The 27,955-nt window shown below is 38.3% G+C and overlaps 1 protein-coding gene across 1 annotated transcript; it reads right to left on the bottom strand.

Moving 5' to 3' along the window:
• Nucleotides 1–4,458: 4,458 nt before the first annotated feature.
• On the bottom strand, nt 4,459–27,955 carry CMPK2 (cytidine/uridine monophosphate kinase 2). The gene is made up of 5 exons (XM_043980050.1): nt 27,127–27,955; nt 23,165–23,279; nt 22,448–22,649; nt 18,219–18,452; nt 4,459–6,738 (listed from the first exon to the last, which is right to left on the bottom strand). The coding sequence occupies exons 1-5, from the start codon at nt 27,856–27,858 to the stop codon at nt 6,615–6,617; spliced, it is 1,407 nt and encodes a 468-aa protein (XP_043835985.1). The 5' UTR covers nt 27,859–27,955; the 3' UTR covers nt 4,459–6,614.

Genomic DNA, 27,955 nt, shown 5'->3' with positions numbered 1-27,955 from the left:
AAAAAACAAATAATGCTAGAGAAACTTCTTGTAGAAATTGGGATCTGAGCTGAGTATTGAAGGAAGGTAAGGCAGGAGGCAGTAGTGAGCAGTGAGAGAATTCCAGGCATGGGGACAACCTGGTATGGAGTTAGGAAAGAGGAATTTAAAGTATGCAAGTATAGGTGGATCGCAAAGTACTTGGAAGACTGGGATGGATGGAGGGGATGGATAGGAGTGGGGAGCAGGGAATGTATTGTAAGATTGTAAGAAGACTGGAAAGATATGAAGGGGTCAGGTTGTGAGGAGCTTTAAATGTGAAACAGAAGAAATTGGTTTGGCAATTTAATAGCCTACAGTGAAAAAATGCACTGGACTGGGGATACTTGGTTTTGAATCTTGGATCTTCGTTATGTCACTAATCTGCTATTAGAGTTGGAAAGAACCTTATTGTTCATCTATTTCCACTCTATCATTTTTCAGAAAATTAAGCTGAGACCCAGGAATGGGAGGCAGTAGTCCAACATTAATGCAGCTAGTGTATGGCAGAGCTGGGACTTGAACCTAGCTCTTTTGATTCCAAGTCCAGAACTCATTCCCCTACATCATGCTTCTTTAGGCAATTTATATGAACTTCAAGACATTCATCTGTAATATGGGCACAATAACACTTGAATTGCCCATTTCACAGTGTTATTGTAAGACCTAAGGAGATGTCTTGTCGCCATAAAACACTATATAAATTTGAGTTATTATTGAGATCACATAATTTGGGGGGTTTTTGCAAATACAATGGCAGTAAATGCATTTTTTGTTTTTAGTTATTTTTTATCTATAATTTGTACATTATGAGTTCAAGTTCTGCCTCAGATATTAACTAGCTGCATGACCCTGGGCAAGTCAATCTATCTGAGTATTCTCATCTGTAAAATAAAAATAACACCCACCTCACAAAGCTGTTGTGAGGCTCAAGTGAAATAACATGTAAAACACTTTGCAAACCTTAAGGTTAGCTGGTATTTTTTTAACCTATACCTTCATTACCCTATCTAAACATGAGGCATCCATAATTTCTCCATGGTCAAAGTGTCAGCATTTCTGCTCAGAAGATATGTTTAAATTGACCTTGTAATTATTAGTTATATCTCTGAAAATAATCTTTCATTCCTGAGTTGACACCATCATGTTCTATGATATTCTGCAAAATAAATGTTTCCTGTGCTAGCATGGACACAGCTTATATACATCAGTGGAATCATTCCATGGAAAGTACAGAGAAATCTCCTGATTGAGCAATGAACTGGGAGTCAGAGGACTTGGTTTCATTTGGATTCTGCCACTCACTTTCTTTGTGACTTGACACAAGTCCCATAACTTAAACTTTGGGCTTCAGTTTCCCCATCTATAAAATAGCCAGGGTGGGGGAGTAGAAGGGGATGTTGGAACTCTGGAACTCTTTCACCATCTAAAAAATGACAGGTTTGGATATGATGACCTCAAAGACCCTTCCAGTTTTGTTTTGTTTTTTGTTTTTTGTTTTTTGTTTTTTTAGTGAGGCAATTGAGGTTAAGTGACTTGCCCAGGGTCACACAGCTAGTAAGTGTTAAGTGTCTGAGGCCGGTTTTGAACTCAGGTACTCCTGACTCCAGGGCCGGTGCTCTATCCACTGCGCCATCTAGCTGCCCCCCAGTTTTAAACTACTACCCTATGATCCTTACAGCTGCAAACCCTATGATATTCCATATGAAGAACAAGTACACGTTTCTTAAATGACAGCATTTACTTTAAAACTTCATATTCTTGGGGACAGCTAGGTGCCACAGTGGATAGAGCACCAGCCCTGGATTCAGGAGGACCTGAGTTCAAATCCAGCCTCAGACACTTGACACTTACTAGCTGTGTGACCCTGGGCAAGTCACTTAACCCCAATTGCCTCACAAAACAAACAAACAAAAACTTCATATTCTCCAAGTATTGTTCAGACTTCAAAACCTGATTCAAGCTGAAGTCCTTTGTCCTTTAGGCCCATACATTTCCACTTCAGGTAAAAAGAGGCATTAAATATTTAAAGACTGCATCAGGGGGCAGCTAGGTGGCACAGTGGATAAAGCACCGGCCCTGGATTCAGGAGTACCTGAGTTCAAAGTCTGCCTCAGACACTTGACACTTAACTAGCTGTGTGACCCTGGGCAAGTCACTTAACCCTCATTGCTCTGCAAAAAAACAAAACAAACAAACAAAAAATAATAAAGACTGCATCAGTCCCATACCACAAACTATAAAAGTTTTAGCCTATATTAATCTGAAACTCAGAAACAAGAACATTTATTTGGTTATCTTGACAATAAAAAGACATTAAAAGTTTAATTGTTCTTATATGCTGTCATCTTAAGCTTGTCAAAATGTTTAAAGTAAACAAAGCAAGGAATATAATTAGGCATTCCATTAACAAAATACCCTCTTGCCATGTGTCGACTGTTTCAAAAGAAATACAACTTCAGCAAAAGAACATCAAATAGAAATACACACACACACATAACACACTTCAAAATTCAGAGGGAAAATCCCGGAAAATTCCTGGATTTAGAGTCAACAGCTCTGGGAGTAGATCATGCCTCCTCTACCACTTACTGATGGCATGATGTTTATTATCGTTCAACTTCTCTGGGCCTCAGTTCCTCATCTGAAAAAAAGAGATTGGACCAGATGACCTCTCCAAGGTTCCTTCCAGTTCTCATTGTAAGATCCTATTTCCCAAATAGGATAGATAAGTATATAGATACACATATACATATATACACACATGAATATATATGTATGTATATATATATATATATATTCATTTATTTATTTGCTTTTTTGTTTGTGTACATTCAAATGTGTGTGTTCACACAAAGGTATGGTTAAATATATATGCACACATGCATGGCGGGGAGGGGGAGCGAGGTCTAGGACATAGAGTGTTTGAATTAGAATCAGTAAGACTTGAATTTCAATTTGACCTCTGAGCCTTAGGCAACACTGAGAAGTATCATTTCCAGATAAGCTATCATCATCTCATTAGGGGAAGGGAGTTTCAACACCCAACAATTATTTTACAGTTCTTTGAAGTACTGATTATTCCTATAAATGAGAATAATAATTTTGTTGTTTAGTTGATTCAGTCATGTTCAGCTCTTGTGACCCCATTTTGGGGTTTTCTTGGTAAAGATACTGGAGTGGTTCACCATTTCCTTCTCCAGATCATTTTACAGATGAGGAACTGAAGTAAATAGGGTTAAGTGACTTGCCCAGGATCACAAGGTAGTAAATGTCTGAGGCTGGATGTGAATTCTGTTCTTCCTGATGCTGTGCCTGGCACTCTATCCACTGTGCCACCTTGCTGCCCTAATATAATAATAATAGCTAACATTTATATATTTTAAGGTTTGCAAAGTGTTTTATAAATATCTCATTTTGGGGCAGCTAGGTGGCACAGTGGATAGAGCACCAGCCCTGGAGTCAGGAGTACCTGAGTTCAAATCCGGCCTCAGACACTTAACACTTACTAGCTGTGTGACCCTGGGCAAGTCACTTAACCCCAATTGCCTCACTAAAAAAAAAAAAAAAAATTAAAAAAAAAAGTATCTCATTTTATCCTCACTACAATCCTTAGAGGTAGGTGCTATTATTATTCTAATTTTACAGCTGAGGAAACTGAGGCAAACAAAGGGTAAATAATATACTTAGGGTCACACAGCTAGTAAATATCTGAGGCCAGATTTGAATTAGGATCTTCCTGACTCCGGTCCAACGCTCTATCTAGTATACTACCTTGTTTCCACAGAACAAGATTCTCACTGTTGTAACATGTTGAATTGAAATTATGGATAACTGAAATTTTAGACAGAATTTAAGATAAGCCAGAGAATTTTTTCTTGAAAGGGTGGGAGTTAATGCTTCCCACTCAAAAATCAGATAGAGAGGATAAAAATTGTAACATAATGGTCTTATAAATGAATGGACCATGAGAGATGATTTAGTCCAGTCCTCCACCTTTAGGAAGGCAAAGTATTATTATTCCCATTTAACAGATGAAGCAAGTAAGGCCCAAAGAAGATGAATGACTTACCAAAACTCACAATCTCAGGCTAATGGTATTTTTTTTTTTTTTTGCAGGGCAATGGGGGTTAAGTGATTTGCCCATGTTCACACAGCTAGTAAGTGTCAAGTGTCTGAGGCCGGATTTGAACTCAGGTACTCCTGAATCCAGGGCCGGTGCTTTATCCACTGTGCCACCTAGCTGCCCCCCTAATGGTATTTTTAACCACTTTTTGTTAGGCACATAGAAAAGGATAGTGCAGTTAAAGACATAAAATTGTAAATATTCAAATAGTAGAAGAATTCCTGAAAAATCACATTTATCAAACAACTCTGTTGAGCAAGATGAATCAAGTCTATACCACAATAAAACTCAACTAATATTTCATTCAGCACGAATTTTAATTAGTTTATCAGAATACCTACATGGGAAAAAACATATAAACACCCACATAAACAAAGTGTTGAGACAGCTAAGTTCCCAGTTCAGTGTAAGAGGTTTATGTTTTCAGTGCCACACATTTTTTTTTGGAGGGGGGAAGATCATGACTAAATAAAAACATGATTGGAAGGAAGTCTATAAATGTCAACTATTCATGATTCACCAAATATTTCTTAAGCTTCTATTATGTGCATATTATTGTTTTATGATTTGCAGGGTCCTTCTGATCAAGGGAATCAAAATCTACAAAGGTTAGAAACAAGATGTAAAAAAAGTTACAGAGCTGCAATATTTAAATAGCTCATGCTATCAGAGGATTTAGTGCTAGAAGAAACTTCTGTAATTTCTAGTCCAACTCACTTGTTTAAAAGATTTCAAAAAAACAAGCAAAAAAACAAGCTGAGGTCCTAGAGAAATAAAATTACTTGCTTAGGTTCACATATACAGTAATATGCAGGGCTGATTTCAGATCCAGGGAACTTCAGTGTCATAATACACCATTAAGAATCAGTGAAACATAGATGATAAGGGCCATGAGTTCAAAGATGAATCCAAGGGAGATTTTCTAGAGGAGATGGTACTTGAGCTGATTCATAAGATAAGTAATGGGTAAGATAGGTAGAATGTGGGACTGGGGTCAGGAGATTGGTATTTTGCCCAAAGGGAATGGTATGTACAGAGGCAAAAATGCAGATGACACAAATCTCAACAAACAGTAATAGGCAAGTGTTGAGCAAACTGCTCGTGTTTGGGAATAAAAAGAGAGACATGGATTCCAGGCTTAGGAACTTGTACTTTATTCTGAAGGCAATTGGGAGGTACAGAAGGGTGTTGTGCAATTGTAAAAATGCTAATGTTCATTTATCAGAGCATTTTGCATTTAAGTCTTACCTTGCCAATTGTAAAATGCAAGTCCAGGGCCTGCTAAGACATTGAAAAATTTAACTACAGGAAGGAGAAATGTGTCCTTTGCTACTTTCTCCCAGATATAGTTTGTTCCCTTGCCCAATAATGAATCCTAAGCTTTCTAAGCAAGGAAGTCATTCTTCATAGGAAACATTGTGGGGGCCAACCTCAAGAAAGACATCCACTTAGAGAAATAGTCATCTTCATAATCATATCAAAAACATGTCAGTGATTATAATACATAGTATGAGGGCTGGCAGAAGATAACTATGATCTCAATGAAGCCAGAAAACTCTCAGGGCTGCTGCTAGATGCTTGTTGTCCCCCTAAAAAAGTAATGATATTTATTCAAAGGGATGCTAAAGGTGGCACAGGAGTGAAGTAATGAGTGCTTAGGAAGACATGGAAAGTCATACAGACCTATTGTTCCAGAATTTGTTTTTAACAAAGAAGATAGGAAAATAGTTCTGGATTGTTTGGAGTTTGAAGTCGCACTTTGTTCCAGAATTTTTTTTTAAATAAAGAAGATAGGAAAACAGTTCCTTGATTAACCCACTGCTGGGGTACATCATATCTGTGGTGTCATGACACCACAGAAGAGAATATCTGGATAAAAGACAGTATATAATGCAAGCATTATCCAGATGGGAATGTATGTGTTTATGTGCACTCATGTATGTGTGCATATATGTACATATACACACATGTATGTATTTGAACAAACATGCATAAAAGAGGATTACCAGATAAAGAGTTGGAAGGTAACTGAGAGGACAGTGGTAGAAACAATTTGTTCATGGTCTTAGCTAGTAAGTAGCAGAGTCAGAATTCTGGTCTGGGTTTTCTGACTTCAAATACAATGCTCTTTTCATTAACTTGTACTTGCCACACAGATCATAGGATCACTAGTCTAAAGCTTGAAGGGATATCTGAAGCTGAGTCCCAACCTCTCATTTTATAAAAAAGGGAAACTGAGGCCCAAGGCAGTTAAGTGACTTGTCTAGAGTCCCCCAGTAATAAACATCAGAGGTAGGATTTGAACCTAGGTCTTCTAGCCCCACAGCCATGTTTGTATGATGCATATTAAGTTCCTTCCTTTCCTCCTACTGTAAATATCTAACAGGGATCTAGAAAAATATTGGGATAGATTTTGGGGTGAGGTTTATTAATGTATAATTAGGCAAAGTCTGTCACTTCCCAGGAGTGACTACAATGAGGTACAATACTTTTTAATTACACTTAAAACAGTCTGGATGACTTCTTCCCTGTCTGGGTTGGCATCCACTATATGACATGCAGGGTTCTCCATCCTCTGATAGGATATTTCCACCCTGAAAAGCAGAACAAAGAAGAGTGAGTAATCTGGAAGAGCCTGAATAGGGCTCATTTTGACCAACAACTAGAAAACACACCATTCTGGCATTAACTATCTCATTTTTACATCATTCCTTATTATCAACTTACTTCAATAATCCATCTATTGGAATACTTCGAAGAGTCATAATTGTAATGGCCACAGTGCCCTTTCCACCAATGCAGCTCAGGATTGCTAAGCACTTTAATACAAAAGGTTTATGAGATTATATATATATATATATACATATATACATACACACATATACATATATATGTGTGTATGCATGTATATATAAATTTATTATATTATATATGTATTATATGTATATTTTTATATTTGTGTATACATACATATACACATAAACATATGTATATATATCTATAGCCAAATATTTATGCAAATATGTTATTGATGAGTCTTTTTCAGTAATGTCTTTTTCTTCATGACCCCATTTGGGGTTCTCTTGGCAAAGATACTAAAATAATTCACCATTTCCTTCTCCAGCCTGTTTTAAAGATGAAGAAATTGAAGCAGAGTTAAGTGACTTGCCCAGGGCCACACAGCTTTTGTCTGAGGTCAGATTTGAAGTCATGTATATGAATCTTCTGATTTCAGGTCTGGTACTCTATCCACTGAGCCACCTCGCTGCCCTATATCTACATACATATAAATGTACATGTACACATGCACTGCAAGTACACATATGCATGCACATATATACACATATACTCATGTGCATACACACACACAGCTTTTAGGCTTATAAAGTACCTTATATACATTTTCTCATTTGAGAGTTATATGATTCCAGAAGGTAAGTACTACATTATTAACCCCACTGTATGTATAAGGTAATTGAGAGTTCAGGGCTATATGACTTCCCAATGTCTAGACAATGACTGTCAAGATTCAAAGATAGAGTTCCCCAACTTCAGGTGCAGTATCCCATCCACAGCACCTTGCTGGGACTTATGTGATTAAAAAATGTCATCACCTGGTGGTAAATTTTCTGGTAATGAACCTCGACAAACATAGTCAGGTTATAAATTAACAGATGAGGATTTGATGTGTTGGGTGGGGGTAGGGGTGGGGTGGGGTGGGGTATTCTTTAAGGCTCTGGAAGTAGAAAGGTACATGCCCCAACAGTATAACTTTTGAGTACCCACTATTACCTCCATATCAGGATGGGGCATTGGTCAGACCTTATTGACACGTTTGTACTTCACTTTGCTTGTGTGGACAGACCAACCACCTTTAATTCTTAACAATATGTCTTCATGACAGACAGCAAGAGACTGAATAAAACCCACACGTTGTTTAAAAAAGCTAGGTGGCACATTGGATAAAGCACTGGCCCTGGATTCAGGAGAACCTGAGTTCAAATCCGACCTCAGACACTTGACACTTAATTGCTGTGGGACCCTGGGCAAGTCACTTAACCCTCATTGCCCTGCAGAAAGGAAGGAAGGAAGGAAGGAAGGAAGGAAGGAAGGAAGGAAGGAAGGAAGGAAGGAAGGAAGGAAGGAAGGAAGGAAGAAGGAAGAAGAAAGAAAGAAAGAAAGAAAGAAAGAAAGAAAGAAAGAAAGAAAGAAAGAAAGAAAGAAAGAAAGAAAGAAAGAAAGAAAGAAAGAAAGAAAGAAAGAAAGAAAGAAGGGAGGGAGGGAGGGAGGGAGGGAGGGAGGGAGGAAGGAAGGAAGGAAGGAAGGAAGGAAGGAAGGAAGGAAGGAAGGAAGGAAGGAAGGAAGGAAGGAAGGAAGGAAGGAAGGAAGGAAGGAAGGAAGGAAGGAAGGAAGGAAGAAAGCTCACTCTAGCCATTATTTTGACCTCCCTCTTCCAAGATAAATTTTACCAAAAGTACTAAAAAAAAGTTCCAGTCCTTCATCTCTGACTGCTTGACTTCTCACTTGGTTGTCCCAAAGGTCCCTAAAAATCGACCAAAATGGAATTCATTAACTTTCTCCCTAAATCCAACTTGCCTCTTAACTTTCTTACTTCTGTTAAGAGTACCATTATTCCTACAGCCATATAGGCTTGTAAGCCAGGGGCTATGAGATCCTCCATTAGATTGTAAACATATCGCCTTTTTTGTATCCCCAATGCTTAGCACAGTACCTGGCACATAGTAGGTGCTTACTAAATGTTGATTGATCCTTGATTCTTCACACTCACCCTTTATATGCAATCATTTACCTTATCTTTTCGAATCTCCTGCCATAGTAGTTCACATTCATCCTGTTCCCTCTCTCATCTTATACAGCCTAGTTCAAGCTTTCATTGCCTCCTGACTCCAGAACACAATGGCTTTCTCCTAGCTGATCTCCCTGCATGCAGCTTCTCCCTTTCAAATCCACATTCCCTGTGGCGCAGACATCAGTATTTCTAAAGTACAGGTCTGACCTCGCCATTTTCCTCCTCAAGAAGTTCCAAGTAACTTCCTATTGCCCATGGGATAAAGTATTAAATCCTTTACTTGGCATTTTAAACCCTTCACAATCTGGCTCCAACCTGTCTTTCTAGGATGACAACACATTATTCTCTACATTTCAATAAAACTGGGCAACTTGATGTTGCCTGGATATCTCCCTCTTACTATCTTTTCACAGACTGTCTTCTATACATGAACATCTCCTTCCTTACTTCTATTTTCTGGAACCCCTAGCTCACTTCAACACTCAGCTCAAATGCCACCTCCTATATGAATCTTTTCCTTTCTCCTCCCAGTTAGTGTTTCTTTAGCAGTTAATTTTGTGTCTGCACCAAAATAATTTTCTATTTCTTTTGCATGCGTCTAATGTTTATTTATTTAGGAATAGTTTGTATTCTCCCTTTAGAGTGGAAAGTCCTTAAAAGTATAAATCAATTCCTGTCTAGCTTTGGATCTCCAATGAATAGTACAATGCCCGGCTTATGTTAGGTGCTTTTTAAAAAAATGCTTTTTGATTATTTGTACTTCTCTTTCTTTATCCATTGCCTTACCCCACAATAGAGGGCTTCTCAGCACACACACTAGCCAGTCCTGTCTATCCTTCCACCCTACTTGTGTCCATAGAAGGGTGGGGAAGAATGGGATGCAACAGAACTTCCTCATGGACAATTTCCTGTGTTCCCCTGTAGAGCATAATTAACAGTGACTGTGTCTAGTCACATGGGAACAATATATAAATCCTAGAATCCTGAAGCTGAAACAATTTCAGTTATCATCATTCTTAGTTTCCTTCCTTGTCATCTTGTCCCTGTTCATGGGTGCATAAGATTTAGAGATAGAAGAATTTTTTTCTTAAAAAACCCTAAGTTTAATCCCCTATCTTACAGTTGTAGAAATATTTAGGGCAATATGGTACAGTGTAAAGCATACTGGATTTAGAGTCAGATCATGTTGCTCATGTGTAAAATGAGAGGGTTGGAATAGGTGAGCTAGATTCCAGTTCTAAATCCATATTTCTATAAAACTGACGACATACAGACAGTTTAAGTAATTTGCCCAAATCCATGTCCCTACAACTCCTCAATTCCCTAGTTCTTACCTATGAATGAAAAATCAATGAATAAAAAGGATGTTCCAGGCACTAAGAAAAGTTCTGAAGATAAAAACACAAAAGAAAGGCTGTTCCTGCCATCAAGAAGAAGAACAAGAAGAACAAAAAGAAGAAGAACAAGAACAACAAGAACAAGAACAAGAACAAGAACAAGAACAAGAACAAGAACAAGAACAAGAACAAGAACAAGAACAAGAACAAGAACAAGAACAAGAACAAGAACAAGAACAACAAGAACAAGAACAACAAGAACAAGAACAAGAACAAGAACAAGAACAAGAACAAGAACAAGAACAAGAACAAGAACAGGAACAAGAACAGGAAGAACAAGAGCTAGAACAAGAAGAGCAAGAAGAACAGGAAGAACAAGAAGAACAAGAACAAGAACTAAAACAAGAAGAACAAGAAAAAGAACAAGAACAAAAAAGAATAAGAACAAGAACAAGAAGAACAACAAGGGAGCAGCTAGGTGGCGCAGTGGATAAAGCACTGGCCCTGGATTCAGGAGGACCTCAGTTCAAATCTGGCCTCAGACACTTGACACTTACTAGCTGTGTGACCCTGGGCAAGTCACTTAACTCTCATTGCCCTGCCAAAAAAAAAAAACAAACAATAAAAGAAGAATAAGAACTAGAACAAGAACAACAAGAACAAGAAGAAGGAGGAGGAGAGGAGGAAAACAACACATATATGAGAATGGTGGCCAGAAAGGTATATTTCAAATTGGGAAGTCATAGGAGTGGCTAGTGGAGCCATAGGACATATGACTGGTATTAGCAGTGGATAGTGCTAGACATGGAGTCAACAAGACCTGACTTGAAATCCAGCTTCAGACGTTATACTAGCTGTGTGACTCTGACCAAATCACTAAAAGGTCTGCCTACCTCACTTTCCTCACCTGCAATCTGGACACACTTTACTAGTGGCTATTTCCTATCACTGAGAGTTGTTGTGAAGAACAATTAAAATATCTGTAAAGCCCTTTTAGCTAGTTCTAAGGATTGGAGCAGTGATTTAATTAGTGTTTCCAAATTTAGAGATGGAGGGTGAATGCCATGGAGAGATCAGGGCAGGAAAAGGCAAGATGCAGAAAGAGAATGTGGGTCATGCTGAAAAGAAGCATCATGAAGGATCTTATTAGGGTTCCTTATACAGAACTCTCAGGGACCCAGAAGCTGGAGAGCTCACTAAGAGGCAAGAGAGATACCATGAAGTTAGCTGGAGATTTGGGCTTCAAAATACTCTTTCTGGTTTTATGCTTCCCCCTCCTCTCCATATCTCAGTTGAATTCAAGTACTTCTACTTGCGTTAATAATAAAATACTACTCCAAGGAATATTGTAGCCAAATTCCAGAATTAGCAGGTGAAGGAGAAAATACTCCAAGCAGCCAGAAAGAAGCAATTTAAATATCATGGAGCCACAGTCAGGATTGCTCAGGACCTGGCAGCTTCAACATTAAAGGACCACAAGGCTTGGAATATGATATTCCGGAAGGCAAAGGAGCTTGGATTGCAGCCGAGAATCTATTACCCAGCAAAAATGTGCATTTTCTTTCAGAGGAAAAGATGGACATTTAATGACATTGGGGACTTTCAATCTTTCCTGGTGAAAACACCAGAACTGAATAAAAAATTCGATCTCAACATACAAGACTCAAGAGAAGTTTAAAAAGGTAAACAGAGGGGGAAAAAAAAAAGGTTACCCTATTAGGTTAAACTGTTTATATCCCTACACAGGAAGAGAATACTCATAACTCTTAAGAACTGTAAATGTATTTGGGCAGAGAGAAGGACTTTACATAGAGGGTATAAATATAAATTGTCTTTGATGTGATGATACAAAAAAGAATTAAGGGGTTATAAAGGTAGTCTATGGGGAGGAGAGGAAAGGGGAGGTGGAATGGGATGAATTATATCATATGAAGAGGTGAAAAAAAACCTATTCTCATTAGATTTGATTCAAAGAGGGAATAACATACGTTCATTGGGATAAAGAAACTTAACTCATTCTTTAGGGAAGCAAAAGGGGAAGGGAAAGGGGCGTGGACTGATAGAAGGGAGGACAAAAGCAAGGGAAAAAAGGGTAAAGAAAAGAGAGGGGGGTGATAAAAAGGGAGGGCAGATTGGGGGAGGCAGGGGTAAGAAGTAAAACGTCGGTGAGGAGAAATAGGGTGAAAGAAGGGGGGAAAAGTACAAAGGGGGTAAATAGAATGGAGGGGAATAGACAGTCAGTAATAATAACTGTGAATGTGAATGGGATGAACTCTGCTATAAAATGGAAGCGAATTGCAGAGTGGATTAAAAACCAGAATCCTACAATATGCTGTTTACAAGAAACACGTTTGAAGCAGAGAGATACACACAGAGTAAAGGTAAAAGGCTGGAGCAGAATATATTATGCCTCAGCTAAAGAAAAAAAAGCAGGGGTAGCAATCCTTATCTCAGACAAAGTGCAGGCAAAAATAGATCTCATTAAAAGAGATAAAGAAGGAAATTACATCTTGCTTAAAGGTACTATAGATAATGAAGTAATATCAATATTAAATATGTATGCGCCAAGTGGTATAGCATTCAAATTCTTAGAGGAGAAGTTAAATGAGTTACAAGAGGAATTAGACAGTAATACTATACTAGTGGGGGATCTGAATCTCCCCCTCTCAGAATTAGATAAATCTAGCTGAAAAATAAATAAGAAAGAAGTGAAAGAGGTGAATAGATTACTAGAAAAGTTAGACATGATAGATGTCTGGAGAACATTGAATGGGGATAGAAAGGAATATACCTTTTTCTGAGCAGTACATGGCATATTTTCAAAAATTGACCATGTATTAGGGCACAAAAACATCATAGTCAAATGTAGAAAGGCAGAAATAGTAAATGCATCCTTTTCAGATCATGATGCAATAAAAATTACATGTAAGAAAGAGCCAGGGAAAAGTAGAATGAAAATCAATTGGAAACTAAATCATTTCATTCTAAGAATGAATGGGCCAAACAAGAAATCATAGAAACAATCAATAACTATATCCAAGAGAATGACAATAATGAGACAACATACCAAAATCTATGGGATGCAGCCAAAGCAGTACTTAGGGGAAAATTTATAGCTCTAAATGCTTACATGAATAAAAAAGAGAAAGAGGAGATTAATGAATTGGGCATCCAATTTAAAAAGCTAGAAAAAGAACAAATTAGAAATCCCCAATTAGACACTAAATTAGAGATCCTGAAAATTAAAGGAGAAATTAATAAGATTGAAAGCAAAAAAAACTATAGAATTAATCAATAAAACTAAGAGCTGGTTTTATGAAAAAAACAATAAAATAGATAAAATATTGGTTAATTTGATTAAAAAAAAGAAAGAAGAAAACCAAATTACAAGTATCAAAAATGAAAAGGGTGATGTTACCACCAATGAAGTGGAAATTAAATCAATAATTAGGAATTACTTTGCCCAACTGTATGCCTATAAATTTGACAATCTAAATGAAATGGATGAATATTTACAAAAATACAAAGTACCCAGGTTAACTGAAGAAGAAATAAAATCCTTAAATAAATCCATATTAGAAAAAGAAATTGAACAAGCCATTAATGAACTCCCTAAGAAAAAATCCCCAGAGCCAGATGGGTTTACGGGTGAATTTTACCAAACATTTAAAGAACAATTAATTCCAATATTATACAAATTATTTGGAAAAATAGGTGAAGAAGGAGTTCTACCAAATTCGTTTTATGACACAAATATGGTAGTGATACCAAAACCAGGCAAAGCAAAAACAGAGAAAGAAAATTATAGACCAATTTGCCTAATGAATATTGATGCTAAAATCTTAAATAAGATATTAGCAAGCAGATTACAGCAAGTGATCACCAGGATAATACACTATGACCAGGTGGGATTTATACCAGGAATGCAGGGCTGGTTCAACATTAGGAAAACTATTAACATAATCAACCACATCAATAAGAAAACCAACCAAAATCATATGATTATCTCAACAGATGCAGAGAAAGCTTTTGACAAAGTACAACACCCATTCCTAATAAAAACACTAGAGAGTTTAGGAATAGGTGGAGCTTTCCTTAGAATAATAAACAGTATCTACCTAAAGCCATCAGCAAGTATTATATGCAATGGAGAAAAATTATTAGAGGCCTTCCCAATAAGATCAGGGATGAAACAGGGATGACCATTATCACCCCTATTATTTAATATTGTCCTAGAAATGTTAGCTTTAGCAATCAGAGAAGAGAAAGGAATTAAAGGAATTAGAATAGGCAAGGAGGAAACAAAACTATCACTCTTTGCAGATGATATGATGGTATACTTAAAGAATCCTAGAGAATCAACTCAAAAATTACTTGAAACAATTAACAACTTTAGCAAAGTAGCAGGATATAAAATAAATCCACATAAATCATCAGCATTTCTATACATGACCAACAAAGTCCAGCAGCAAGAGATAGAAAGAGAAATTCCATTTCAAGTAACAGTAGATAATATAAAATACTTGGGAGTCTACTTGCCAAGACAAACCCAGGAACTCTATGAACACAACTCCCAAACACTCTTCACACAAATCAAATCAGATCTAAATAATTGGAAAGATATCAATTGCTCATGGATAGGCAGAGCTAATATAGTAAAAATGACAATACTGCCTAAATTAATTTACTTATTCAGTGCCATACCAATCAGACTACCTCAAAATTATTTTATAGAGCTAGAAAAAATAATAACAAAATTCATCTGGAAAAACAAAAATCAAGAATATCCAGGGAAATAATGAAAAAAATTCACAGGAAGGTGGGTTAGCTGTACCAAACCTGGAGCTTTACTATTAAGCGGCAGTCATCAAAACCATCTGGTACTGGCTAAAAAATAGAGTGGTAGATCAATGGAATAGGCTAGGCTCAGGAAATATAGTAGTAAATGACACTAGTAATGTAGTGTTTGATAAACCCAAAGACTCCAGCTTCTGGGATAGGAACTCAGTATTTGACAAAAACTGCTGGGAAAACTGGAAGATAGTATGGCAGAAATTAGGCATAGACCAACATCTGACACCTTATACTAAAATAAAGTCAAAATGGATACACGATTTAGACATAAGAGGTGATACCATAGGTAAATTAGGAGAGAAAGGAATAGTCTACCTATCAGATCTTTGGAAAGGAAAACAGTTTATGACCAAACAAGAGATAGAGTATATTATAAAAAGCAAAATGGATGATTTTGATTATATTAAATTAAAAATTTTTTGTACAAACAGAAGCAATGCATCCAAGATTGGAAGGGAGGCAGAAAGCTGGGAAACAATTTTTGAGGCCAGTACTTCTGATAAAGGCCTCATCTCTAAAATATATAGGGAACTAAATCAAATTTATAAGAATCCAAGTCATTCCCCAATTGAGAAATGGTCAAAGGTTATGAACAGGCAGTTTTCTGATGAAGAAACCAAAGCTATCTATTCCCATATGAAAAAATTCTCTAAATCTCTAATGATTAGAGAGATGCAAATTAAAACAACTCTGAGGTACCACCTGACACCTATCAGATTGGCTAAAATGACAAAAAAGGAAAATAATAAATGTTGGAGAAGCTGTGGGAAAATTGGAACACTAATTCATTGTTGGTGGAGCTGTGAACTGATCCAACCATTCTGGAGAGCAATTTGGAATTATGCCCAAAGGGTGATAAAGCTGTGCATACCCTTTGACCCAGCAATACCACTTTTAGGTCTTTTTCCCAAAGAAATCATGGAAAGGGGAAAGGGACCCACATGTACAAAAATATTTATAGCTGCTCTTTACGTGGTAGCGAGGAATTGGAAGTTGAGGGAGTGCCCATCAATTGGGGAATGGCCGGACAAGTTGTGGTATATGAATACAATGGAATACTATTGTGCTGTAAGAAATGATGAGCAGGAGGAGTTCAGAGAAACCTGGAGGGTCTTACGTGAGCTGATGATGAGTGAGACGAGCAGAACCAGAAGAACATTGTACACAGTATCATCAACATTGAGTGTTGATCTACTGTGATGGACTATATTCTTCTCACCAATGCAATGGTACAGAAGAGTTCCAGGGAACTCATGATAGAAGAGGATCTCCAAATCCAAGAAAAAAAAAAAGAACTGTGGAGTATTGATGCTGAATGAACCATACTATTTCTTTTGTTTTTGGTGCTGTTGTTTTTTTTTCTATTTTGAGGTTTTTCATCATTGCTCTGATTTTTTCTCTTATAACAGGAATAATGCAGAAATAGAATTAATGTTATTATTTCTATATATGTGTGTGTATATATATATATCTATATCTATATGTATATGTATATAGATAGATAGATAGATAGATATAACCTATATCAGATTACCTGCTGTCTAGGGGAGGGGTGAGGGAGGGGAGGGAGGGGAGGGAGGGAGAAAAATCTGAAATTGTAAAGCTTGTATAAACAAAAGTTGAGAACTATCTTTACATGTAGTGGAAAAAATAAAATACCTTATAGGTAAAATAAAAAATTTAAAAATTAAAAAAAAAGAATAAAATACTAACACCTTGACCTTGACTTTAAAGTTGTGCATAATTGAGCTCCAGCTCACCTGTCCTGATTTATTTCATATGACCCCACTCTAGGAATTCTGCATTCTAGACACACTATACTGGTAACCATTTCTAGGATTCCCCATTCAATCTCGCACCACAGTACTTTTGTACAAGCCATTGGCCCCCATTTTCAGAACCTCTTTTCCCTCCTCTGTTCCTTTTCTCAAAATCTTTTCATTCAGTTGTGTAATTTAAGATTCTAAATGTGGATTCTAATCTGTTCCCCCAGTTTTGGGGGGAAACTGACTAAAATCACTGATAAAATGAGTTTAGGTTTTTAAGGATTTATTGGAAAATAGAAAGAAAAAGATTGAGAAACAGAATTCCAACAGCCTGGCATTCCTATCTTTCCTCAAATTTCCTGTGAAGTCCTCTGCCGCCACCACCACCAAGTCAGGAACCCAAAAAGCCCAAGAGCTCTCTGCGCAGGCTCCCTCTCCTCCTTCCTGTCTCCTCCCAGAAAATAGGAGGCTCCTCAAGTTGATTGGCTGGTAGCCTGGATAGACAACACCCATGAGCAAATGTCATTTCCTGACGCCAAGGAAAAGCCACAATGCCTCTGAGGCATTTTCCTCATGGTGGAGCTTTCCCACAGCAAGTCTCCAGTTGGTGGCATCATTCCAATCATTACACAGTAATCAGCTCAAGTATCCCACTCTCCTTGAAACCTTCCTTCTTGTTCCAGGTTTTAGTTCTCCCTCCCTTATCAAATTACAATGTATTTACTTATCCAGGGATCTTGTACCCCCAGAAGAGTGTAATCTCCATGAGGGCAGTGACTGTTTCATTCTCTTCATTCATAGTGCTCACCCCAGTGCCTGCTGACAGAAGATGCAACTGGGCAGTGCAGGAAATAGGATTATAGGCCTGTAGTCAATGAGACCTGAGTTCAAATTTGACCTCAGACACTAGCTATGTGATCTTGGGCAAATCACGTAACCTATTCCTGCCTCAGCTTCCTTTTCTGTAAAATGGAAATATTAAAAGCACCTACCCCCCAGAGTTGTTACAATGATCAAATGAAATAATATTGGTAAAGTGCTTTGTAAATATTAAAATGCTATGTAAGTACTTACTACAACTACTATATGTTTAATAATGATTTGATGAAGTGAATTGAACTAAAGCGACATCTTGTAATAGTTGGAATCCCCATTTCATGCCTCCTCCTTCCATTTCCTTTTCATCTGCCTGGGTTTTCTAACCCACTGACATCACTTTATCCTGATGAATGAAACTACCAGGGAATAAGTTTCTCCCATTCCTGGGTCTCAGCCTCAATTAATCATGCCAAGAAACTAGGACTTACTTTTCACGAAATAACTTGTTGGTTTCCAGCTCAGTTTCTTCCTTTGTCTTATTCATCCCACGTTCCTGGATCCTATGTATCCTCTCCTCAGGATTCACAGTTAGCAGCAGTACAATATCGGGTTTGAGTAAGTCCTTGGGCCACTGATACACAAGGTGATGAGCTGGAGGTAGGTAGTGGGGAAAGCCACTTATTTCAGTGGCAATTGCATAAGCAGCTGTGCTGTGCCAGTACCTGAAAGGATACAAGGAATAGTGAGTTCCCTGTTACATGAAATATTTAAGCAGTAAAGGCTTAAAGATCTTCTGTAGGGAGTGTTAGAAGCAAAGGACTGGGGGTGAAAGACTAGAGTAGAAGGGAAGCTGGAGTGGATGAGTTCCAAGGTCAGCATTATCAATAGAAGAGGAACTACTCTCTAATGGAAAGTAATTTGACATTTTTTTTAGGAAACCTGGGATCAACTCTGATACTTATAAGCAATAAGAGCCCAGACTATCATAGGATCAAAGAATTATAGCTAGATGAAACCTTCGAGATCACCACATTGTCCACATCTTTCATTTTACTGATGAAGAAAGTAAGGCCAACATAGATTGTCATATATTCAAGTTCATTCAAGTAGTAAGTAGCAAAACTAAGGTATAAACCTGAGTCTTCCCCCATGTCCCCACAATGTTGAGGTGTCCCATAACACATGCAAAACCCTTTTTTATTCTAAAGTGCTAAATGAAAATTATGATGACAACAATAATGTTAATAGCTCACACATTAAGAGCACTTTAATGTGTAGAGAGCTTTCTACATAGATTATCGATGATGATGGTGGTGGTGGTGATGACGGTGGTGACAGTGATGATGCATGTGGCAGGTGCTTGATAAGCATTTGCTGAAGAGGATTCTAAACCACCTGGGACAGGTATTGCTAATGGCCGATTTTAATAAACTTTCATTTTAGTCCTTTCGCAGGAATTGTTAGTTTAAAAATGGATACTTTGCACTTGTGCACCTTAAGCACTTCGATGTGCAAGATTAATTTTGGCTCCCTTGTTTTTCAGCTAGGTCATGGTGTCCTCGATTTTGCAATAACAAAATGGATTTCATTAGACTCTCTGAATATGAACCCAAACTGCATAGATAGCAATAGTAAGTGCTTCATCTTTTCATTTGACAAGGTGACATTTTTATCTCTTTAAAGAAGTCAATTATCAATAAATCAGGAGTCCAAAAAAAGAAAGCTGAACAGATTAGTGAGTGCCACACTTTGGGACCCATGTTGCCTAAAACACTCATAGATACAGCCAGAACAGAATAAAATATAATTGGGAAATAGTTAACAAAATAAATAAAAATCCATTTAAACATAGACAGTATTGAATTTTAAAGCAAAGTCAATATGTAACCCATAAGGATCCTTATGTAGACATTAGGGGCCCTTATTTCTATAGACTTCTACAGCCCTCATGTAGAAGGTTGGATTTTATCTGGGACTTGAAGGAAAGCAGGAGACAGACATAAGGAGGAAACATCTGAAACTGCGAAATGGAGTCTATTATTGGAGCAACAGTTATAGTCACTGAATCACAAAGTATATGGAGAAATATAAAATATAAGAAGACTGGAAAGGTGAAAGGGTTTCAGGTTATGAAGAGCTTAGAATGCCAAACAAAGGATTTTCTATTTGATACTGTAGGTAATAGAGAGCCACTTGAGTTTCTTGAGTAGAAATGTGACATGGTCAGACCTGGTCTTTAAGATCATTTTGGCAGCTGAGTGGAGGACAGATTGAAGTGGAGAGAGGCATAGAAGGAAAACCAAACAAAAGGGAATAGTCCAGGTATAAGGAAATGAGTACCTGGACCAGGGGGGTGGCAGAGTAAGATGAGAAAAGGGGGAATATTCAAAAGAGGTTCCAAAAGTAAAATCAAAAATCCATGCCAATAGATTGGATATGGGAGGTAAGAGAGAGTGAGAGGTCAAGAATGATTCCTAGATTATGAGCCCAGATAAATGGGAGGACAGTGGTGCCCTCAACAGGAATATGAAAGTTTGGAAAGGGAAAGGATTTGGAGGGAAAGATAATGAGTTCAGATTTGGAAAAGTTGGATTTAAAAAGTCTCTGAAATATCTAGTTCCAAATGTCCAATAGGCAACTCGGAATGCAAGACTGGAAGGTCAGCAGAGAAGTTAGGGCTGGATAAGTAGTGCTGAGAATCATCAGCATAAATATGATCATTGAATCCATGGAAGTCGATAATATCACCAAGGGAAATAGTAAAGAGAGAGAAGAGAGAAAAACCCCAGGATAGAGCCCTGTTATGTGTCCAAAGTTAGTAGGCATGACTTGAATGAAGATTTAGCAAAGTAGAGTTAGGAGGAGCAGTTAGAAATGTCGGGAAACCAGGAAAGAGTGGAGTCACAAAAACTTAGAAAGAAGGGAGTATCAAAGAGAAGAAGGTAATTGTTTCAAAGACTGTACAGCAATCAAGAAGGATATAGATTGCGAAATGGCCATTAGAGTTGTTAAGAGAACACATTTGGAACTTCAGAGAGAGCATTTTCATTCTCAACTAAAGTCTTATCTTCTTCAAGAAGCCTACTCAGTCTTCCTTAATCTTTTTTTTTCCCCCAGGGCAATGAAGCTTAAGTGACTTGTCCAGGGTCACACAGCTAGTAAGTGTCAAGTGTCTGAGGTCAGATTTGAACTCAGGTCCCCCTAAATCCAAGGCCAGTGCTCTATCCACTATGCCACCTAGCTGCCCCCTATCTGCTGCACCACCTAACTGCCCCCAGTCTTCCTTAATCTTCCTACCTTCCTTCTAAGATTACCCCTCCTCCAATTTATCCTAGATATATCTTATTTGTATATAGCTATTTGCATGTTGTCTCCCCCATTAGACTAAAACATTTTTGAGAGCAAAGACTAAAATTTTCCTTTCTTTGAATCCTTTCGCATATAACAGACACTTAATAAATATTAGCTGACTTTGCTGACTACAGATGGCGAAGATCTGTAGCAATAATACAGTCTATGTAAACCATCTAACTGGAAAACTGTCTGGGGAAGTGAGAACAGTGTAACAGATCCTAAAGACTAATGGAGCCTCATTCTTTTCTCAATCTCAATCCCTTTTAAGAAAAGTAAATTATTTATTGCTTGAGGCCTATTCTTATTAAATATCTCCCAGAACATCAAATTATCCATTACATCAAAGGCATGGGTTATTAAAAGCTTATACCTTCAACTCCTGGAGTTCAAAGACAGCGAGATGGAACAATGCATAGAGCAACTGGACCTAGAGTTAGAAAGATCTGATTTCAAATCCAGCCCCAGATTTTTACTATCTGTGTGAGCTTGGGTGAGTTATTTGACCTCAGTTTATCTCAGTTTCCTCATCTGTAAAATGGGGGTAATAGTAAATAGTAGCACATATGTCAAAGGATTGTGACGATCAATAAAGATAATATTTTGTAAAATGCTTTGTAGGGGGCAGCTAGGTGGCACAGTGGATAAAGCACCAGTCCTGGATTCAAGAGGACCTGAGTTCAAATCTGACTTCAGACACTTGACACTTACTAACTGTGTGATTGTGGGCAAGTCACTTAACCCTCATTGCCCTGCAAATAAAAGTGCTTTGTAAACCGTAAAGCCCTATATATAAATGCAAGCTATAATAACAATATCATTATTTGGTAAGGTGCTAAGAAGGACTTGAATTTAGGGATCTGGAGTTTGAGTCTTAGTTCTGACACATAAACTCTGTGAACTGGAATGACAGGTCATATCATTTCACTGTAAATGAAAGTTTCCTTTATCTGTATAATGGGGATAATAATAATTTATAGACTGAGAGTGGGAAGGGACCTTAGAAATCATTCAATCAAAATCTCTCAATACTATCTGCTGCTCCTTGCATTCCCTATACCTGACTGGGTTATTGAGTGAAGAGGGATATATAAAACCTTAAACTCCTATGCATATGTGAATTGTAATTTTTATTCCATTAAAAGTATTGCCCATGGCGGGCAGCTAGGTGGTACAGTGGATAAAGCACCGGCCCTGGATTTAGGAGGACATGAGTTTAAATCTGGCCTCAGATACTTGGCACTTACTAGCTGTGTGACCCTGGGCAAGTCACTTAACCTCATTTCTCCACAAAAAAGAAACAAACAAAAATATTGTCCATAAATAAAAGTTCATAAAATAAAAAAGATATGTGATTTATGCCTACCTGTCTATAATAACAGGACCCTGCATAGATTCTTTTGCTATTTCAGAAGCCATGATATAATTTCCTAGGGAGTAATATGCCCGTCTAATGATTGCTGGCTCATTATCAAATATTTTTCGCCACTGGATGACACAGGGTGGAGGTGACTTTAAGAACACAGCATTCAGTGCTTCTGCAATTCTCTGGGTCACTGTAGTTTTTCCTGTATTTCAAACACAAAACAAAAGAATGTTTTATTTCCTGGGATCAGGCAAAGCACAAAAATTAAAATGTACTATATCATTTTTCATCCTTGTTATCTCCAAAGTCCACTTATGCTGCTTTGCACAAAATTACTTAATGAACGTTTGATCAGTTGAAAATGAACAGGAGCGGCTAGGTGGCATGGGGGTGGCTAGGTGGCGCAGTGGATAAAGCACCGGCCCTGGATTCAGGAGTACCTGAGTTCAAAGTCTGCCTCAGACACTTGACACTTACTAGCTGTGTGACCCTGGGCAAGTCACTTAACCCCCATTGCCCCGCAAAAAAAAAAAAAGAAAGAAAGAAAGAAAGAAAGAAAGAAAGAAAGAAAGAAAGAAAGAAAGAAAGAAAGAAAGAAAGAAAGAAAGAAAGAAAGAAAGGAAGAAAGAAAGAAAGAAAGAAAGGAAGAAAGAAAGAAAATGAACTCAAATTCTATAATTAATATTGTACTTTATGAATGAAGGAATAGTTGCTTACCAGTAGCATCCAAACCCTCAATAACAATGACAGGGAATTTTCCCTTCTGGGCATTCTTCGGGCATTTATCCACCAAATTAAGAACTTCTTGGGCTTCAGGAATTGAAGATGTACACTGTAATGACAATTTCCATTCATGAGTTCTTGAAATAGCCTCCTTCCTTGAAACACCCCCATCAAACATGTTTTAGTTTTATTAGGACCATATTATCTAGACCTATGAAGACCAAGAATAAACAAGTACTGCAGGTCTTGAATGTACTGAATGGTCCAACCATTCTGGAAAGCAAGTGGGGATTATATGAAGAAAGTGCCTAAAATGTTCATGCTCTTGAACCCAGACTTCATTGCTAGGTATATACTCCAAAGAGAGCAATAATACAGTGTACATAACAGAAGATAAGTTTCATATGCAATTTCTTTTTTCATTAATTTTCTTAGTATAACAAAATGGTCATGTTTGTTGATGGTGAGTATGGTATTAAAACTTATTTTTAAATGAAAATGGTGACTCTAAGATCTTTTTCTGGCTACAGTAAAAGAGTTTATACAGGAAACTACTATATGGGAGTTTCAAAAAATCTTCTTTGTACAGCCTTAAATATGTATAACTTTGAAGCACAACACACATTTGGAGTTCTGGTTGGTCTGAAATATCATTACTGTTATTAAGACGTTTCCTCACAGGACAGTCACACCATCTCCGTACTTCAGTAGAACAATCAAAATGGGCACTCAAAGCTATAATTGTAACTCTGGCTGTTGAAAGATTTAGAAGAAAGATTTTTCTGGAATGAATCAAAACCTTCTGTTACTATGTAATTACTATTATCAATGACAGGGTCCAAGTGAGGCTTTCATCCTTGGGAAAGGAAACTGGAAAAGAAAAACAAACAAACCCCTCAGCTTTCTAGGTTACTCCTGTTTAAAGGCTTCTCTTCCCCCCACCCTTTTTTTTGTCTTTCCTAACTTCTTCGTAGGACTGTTTAGGTTCATTTTTCAGTAAGTACCCTGGCCTTTCTTTCAGCAATTATGAAACAAACCCAAACAAATGTAAAAAAACAAACAAAAAACAAAAAACTTTAGGTATCAACAATGGAACACTGGACAGAGTCCTAGATGGGTTCAGGATAACTGGGTTATGGCGCTCACTGACTCAGGGCAAATACTTTACATCTGTACATCTCAGTGTTCCCATCTGAAAAAATAGGAATAATAATGCTTGTACTATCTATGTGAGGACTCTAGCTTTAGAAATGAAAACTGAGAATGGTATGAATCTGGGGACTTGTACTGATCAAATCTGTGTCACCAAATGCATCAACTTTTCAGGAAGATCCTTCAAGAGGAAAAGCCTACCTTGAAGTTTACCATCTCAAAATGAGACAAAAAGCATGGCTAGAATGGGCATGTTGCTTCGACGTCCTCCAAACTTATACTTTAACTTAAAATTGTTCTCCCTTTGGGGAGAAGGGACATATTCCTCCTAAGGTTAGAATTGTTACCTTTCTTTCTGATGGAAACTGTTACTCCTTGAAAATGAAGGATTAATAATAACAGATAATAAAATTACAAACAACTAATATTTGTATAAGCAGAAGTATCGGCAAGACATAGTGAGAGATCTGTTAGTGGTTCTAAAGTTGGATAACCAGCATTCAAATCACACAGCTCTATTTCTTTCTATCTACCCAACCCTGAGTGAGTCACTTAACACCTCTGGGCCTCGGTTTCCTCCTCTGGTAAATCAGGGGCATGGATAGATGATATTTGAGTGTGATGTCCACACCTAGATCCCTTCATGTTTTATATAAATTGTACTTAACTACTAACTACCTATTATTTATTTGTATTTTTTCTCTTTATATTTATTCAGTATATTTGCAAATATGTGTGTGTTCCCCTCATGGAAATGCAAGTTAGTTCAAAGTATTGTTTCATTCTTTGTATTTCTATCCCTAGGACATAGCACAATGCTGGACACATGATTTGCTGTTGTTGTTAGTGTGTCCAACTCTTCATGACCCCATTTGGGGTTTTCTTGGCAAAGATACTGGAGTGGTTTGCCATTCATTTTACAGATGAGGAAATTGAGGCAGAGTTAATTGACTTGTCCAGGGTCACATAGCTGGTAAGTGTCTGAAACTGGATTTAAACTCAGATCTTCCAGACTCCAGACCCAGCACTCTATTTTCCCTGTGCAGTCTAGCTGCCCCCAGACACATAATAGGTATTTAATAAATGTTTGCTGATTGATCAGTTGTTTGACTGATGATAAATGGCTTTAGTTATAAAATGCACTATATAAATTATCTCCTTTTGATCCTCACAAATGTGCCTGCCAACTTATTACTATATGTGTTACTAACACCATTTTACAAGTGAAATAATTAATTGAAGCTCAAAAAAGTGAAATGAATTGACCAAGATCATAATAAGCACAAAGCAAAACTAATTGTGGCCTATATTTGGTACAGTCACAAAGCACTTGGTAATCAGTCACTTTTGTAATCTATTAAACTAAGTATCTTGAGAGATGAGTCTGGATCTTCTCTTCTTTCTATTAAGTGTGGAGGGAAGAGGTAAATTTTCAGTAAGTCATTTTTCCTCCATGCTCTGTCTTTACTTTAGGGGATTGTACTAATTCATTTCTAAAGTTACATCCCAGTTCCATGTTTTTGTCCTATGGTCCTTTGAGATCTCATCCTCCCACATAGTAATTTACAAAGAGGTCTTGGGCCTGGCCTAAAGTCACAAAATCAATTACCACCAGAGCACTGTTTAAAACCCAAATCTCCAGAACCTTCATTTCTCATAGTTGTGACCAACAAAGAGATCTCATTTTCCCAAAGTATAACCTTCTGCATGAAATCTATTAGGCCGGAGTAGTTACAGGTAGGGTAACCAAAATCAAAACTAAGACCAAGAAAAATTATTAGTAAGAAGCAACCAGGGGCACCTAGGTGGCACAGTGGATAGAGCACTGGCCCTGGAGTCAGGAGGACCTGAATTCAAATCGGACCTCAGACACTTAACACTTAACTAGCTGTGTGGCCCTGGGCAAGTCACTTAACCCCAATTGCCTCACCAAAAAAAAAAAAAAAAGAATAAAGAAGAAGAAGAAGAAGCAGCCACCAGCTTCTGGGGGTAAAATGTGAAATGCCTAGCAAATCTAGTTCAGTGGGAAAGGATACCAGATTTAGAGTCAGAGGTAGCTGGGTTGGAATTCCACCTCTGCAATTTACTTCCTATACGATCCTGGACAAATCACTTTAGCTCTTTGGGCCTCAATTTCTTCCTCCACAAGAAAGGAGAAGGGATACCTGACTATTTTATCTACAAAGTCCTTTCTACATCTAAATTTATTCTCTTATGACCGATAGGACAATTAGGTGGCAAAGTGGATAGAGTGCTAGGCCTGGAGTCAGGAACACCTGTGTTCAACTCTGGCCTCAGATCTTTAATAGCTGTGTGACTCCCGGCAAATCACTTAACTCCATTTATCACAGCTTCCTCATCTGTAAAATGAACTGGAGAAGGAAATGGCAAACCACTCCAGTGTCATTGCCAAGAAAACCCCAAATAGTGGTCATAGAGTTGGGTACGACTGAACAACAGCAAGGACTACAAACCTTTCCTGACCCAGGCTTTCTCACCTGTAGATGATTTCTAGAAAACTGGTAAATAACAATGAATGGCCTCAGAGTCTAAATCCCAAAGTTTGGCATTCACCACCTGTGTTACCTTGGAGAAGTCATTTAAGCTTCTATGTTTAAAAAATAAATAAATAAAAGGCTTTCTTTACATGTAAGGAAAGCTGTGTTCCTTATATGTAAAATGAGTTTTTTCTTCTGGTCTCCTCCAATTCTAAATTTATGGACCTATGATCCCTTAAACCCTATGATTTGGGGTTTTGGTTTTCATTTAGGACTGTCCATCCTAGGTTGGTGCTGAATTCTTACCTGCACAATAACCTCTCGGGCTTCCTCTAAATTGGGAAAAACCACAGAGCCCTGTAGGTCTGGCACTGAAGGGTGCAGAGGAGGCTCCTCAGTAGACACCACTCGCAGCTTACCCACTAGCTTCCGCCCTTCATCTCCTACTCCCCCTGGCAGCTCCCACAGACTCTGCCAGATCTGACCACTGTGGTCAGCCTCGAACATGCCCAGATGTGGACGCGGAGCTTTGCAGGCGGCCAGCAGCCCCTCCAAGGCTTTCTGTATTTTTAGGCAGTCCTGGGGATCCCACAGGACGAAGCCCTTCTCCGTGCTCCCTGGTGGACTGTCAGGGGAGTAGGAGAGCAGGCGCCGCAGCTGGCACTTCTGGAAAGGTTCCCGGCTAAGTTGTTTTAGCAGATGCTGGTGCAGACGCGCAGCGCGGATCCGGCCTCCGTAGCCCGAACCTGGGGCTATGGGCACGTACAGGGAGTAGCTACGCCCGGGCGCGAGGAGGAACGTCTCAAGGCGGGTGTCTCTGCGGGTCGAGGCGATCCTGTGTGCGCTGTCACCGCAGTCACCGCAGAGGGTGAAATGAGCCAGACCAAAGTCTGGCAGCTCCAGGACAAAGAAGCGGTCTCGGCCCCGGTCAGACTGGCACATAGAAGTGGCCTGGCGACGGACAGCTGACACCTGCGACGGCCGCATCCTTTCCAAGAATCTGAGAATGAAGACGCCCGGAAGCGGGACAAAGGCCATTTCTAGGGACCGCTGGCTCCGCCCCGAGGGGCGAAATCCCGAGTGGGAAAAAGGAAACCGACCCAGAAACGAAACTAACGATGGGACTGGGGTTGGG

The sequence above is a fragment of the Dromiciops gliroides genome, chromosome 2 (genome assembly GCF_019393635.1).
Source record: "Dromiciops gliroides isolate mDroGli1 chromosome 2, mDroGli1.pri, whole genome shotgun sequence".
In the NCBI taxonomy this organism is placed as follows: Eukaryota; Metazoa; Chordata; class Mammalia; order Microbiotheria; family Microbiotheriidae; genus Dromiciops; species Dromiciops gliroides.
This window is presented reverse-complemented; position numbering and strand designations above follow the sequence as displayed.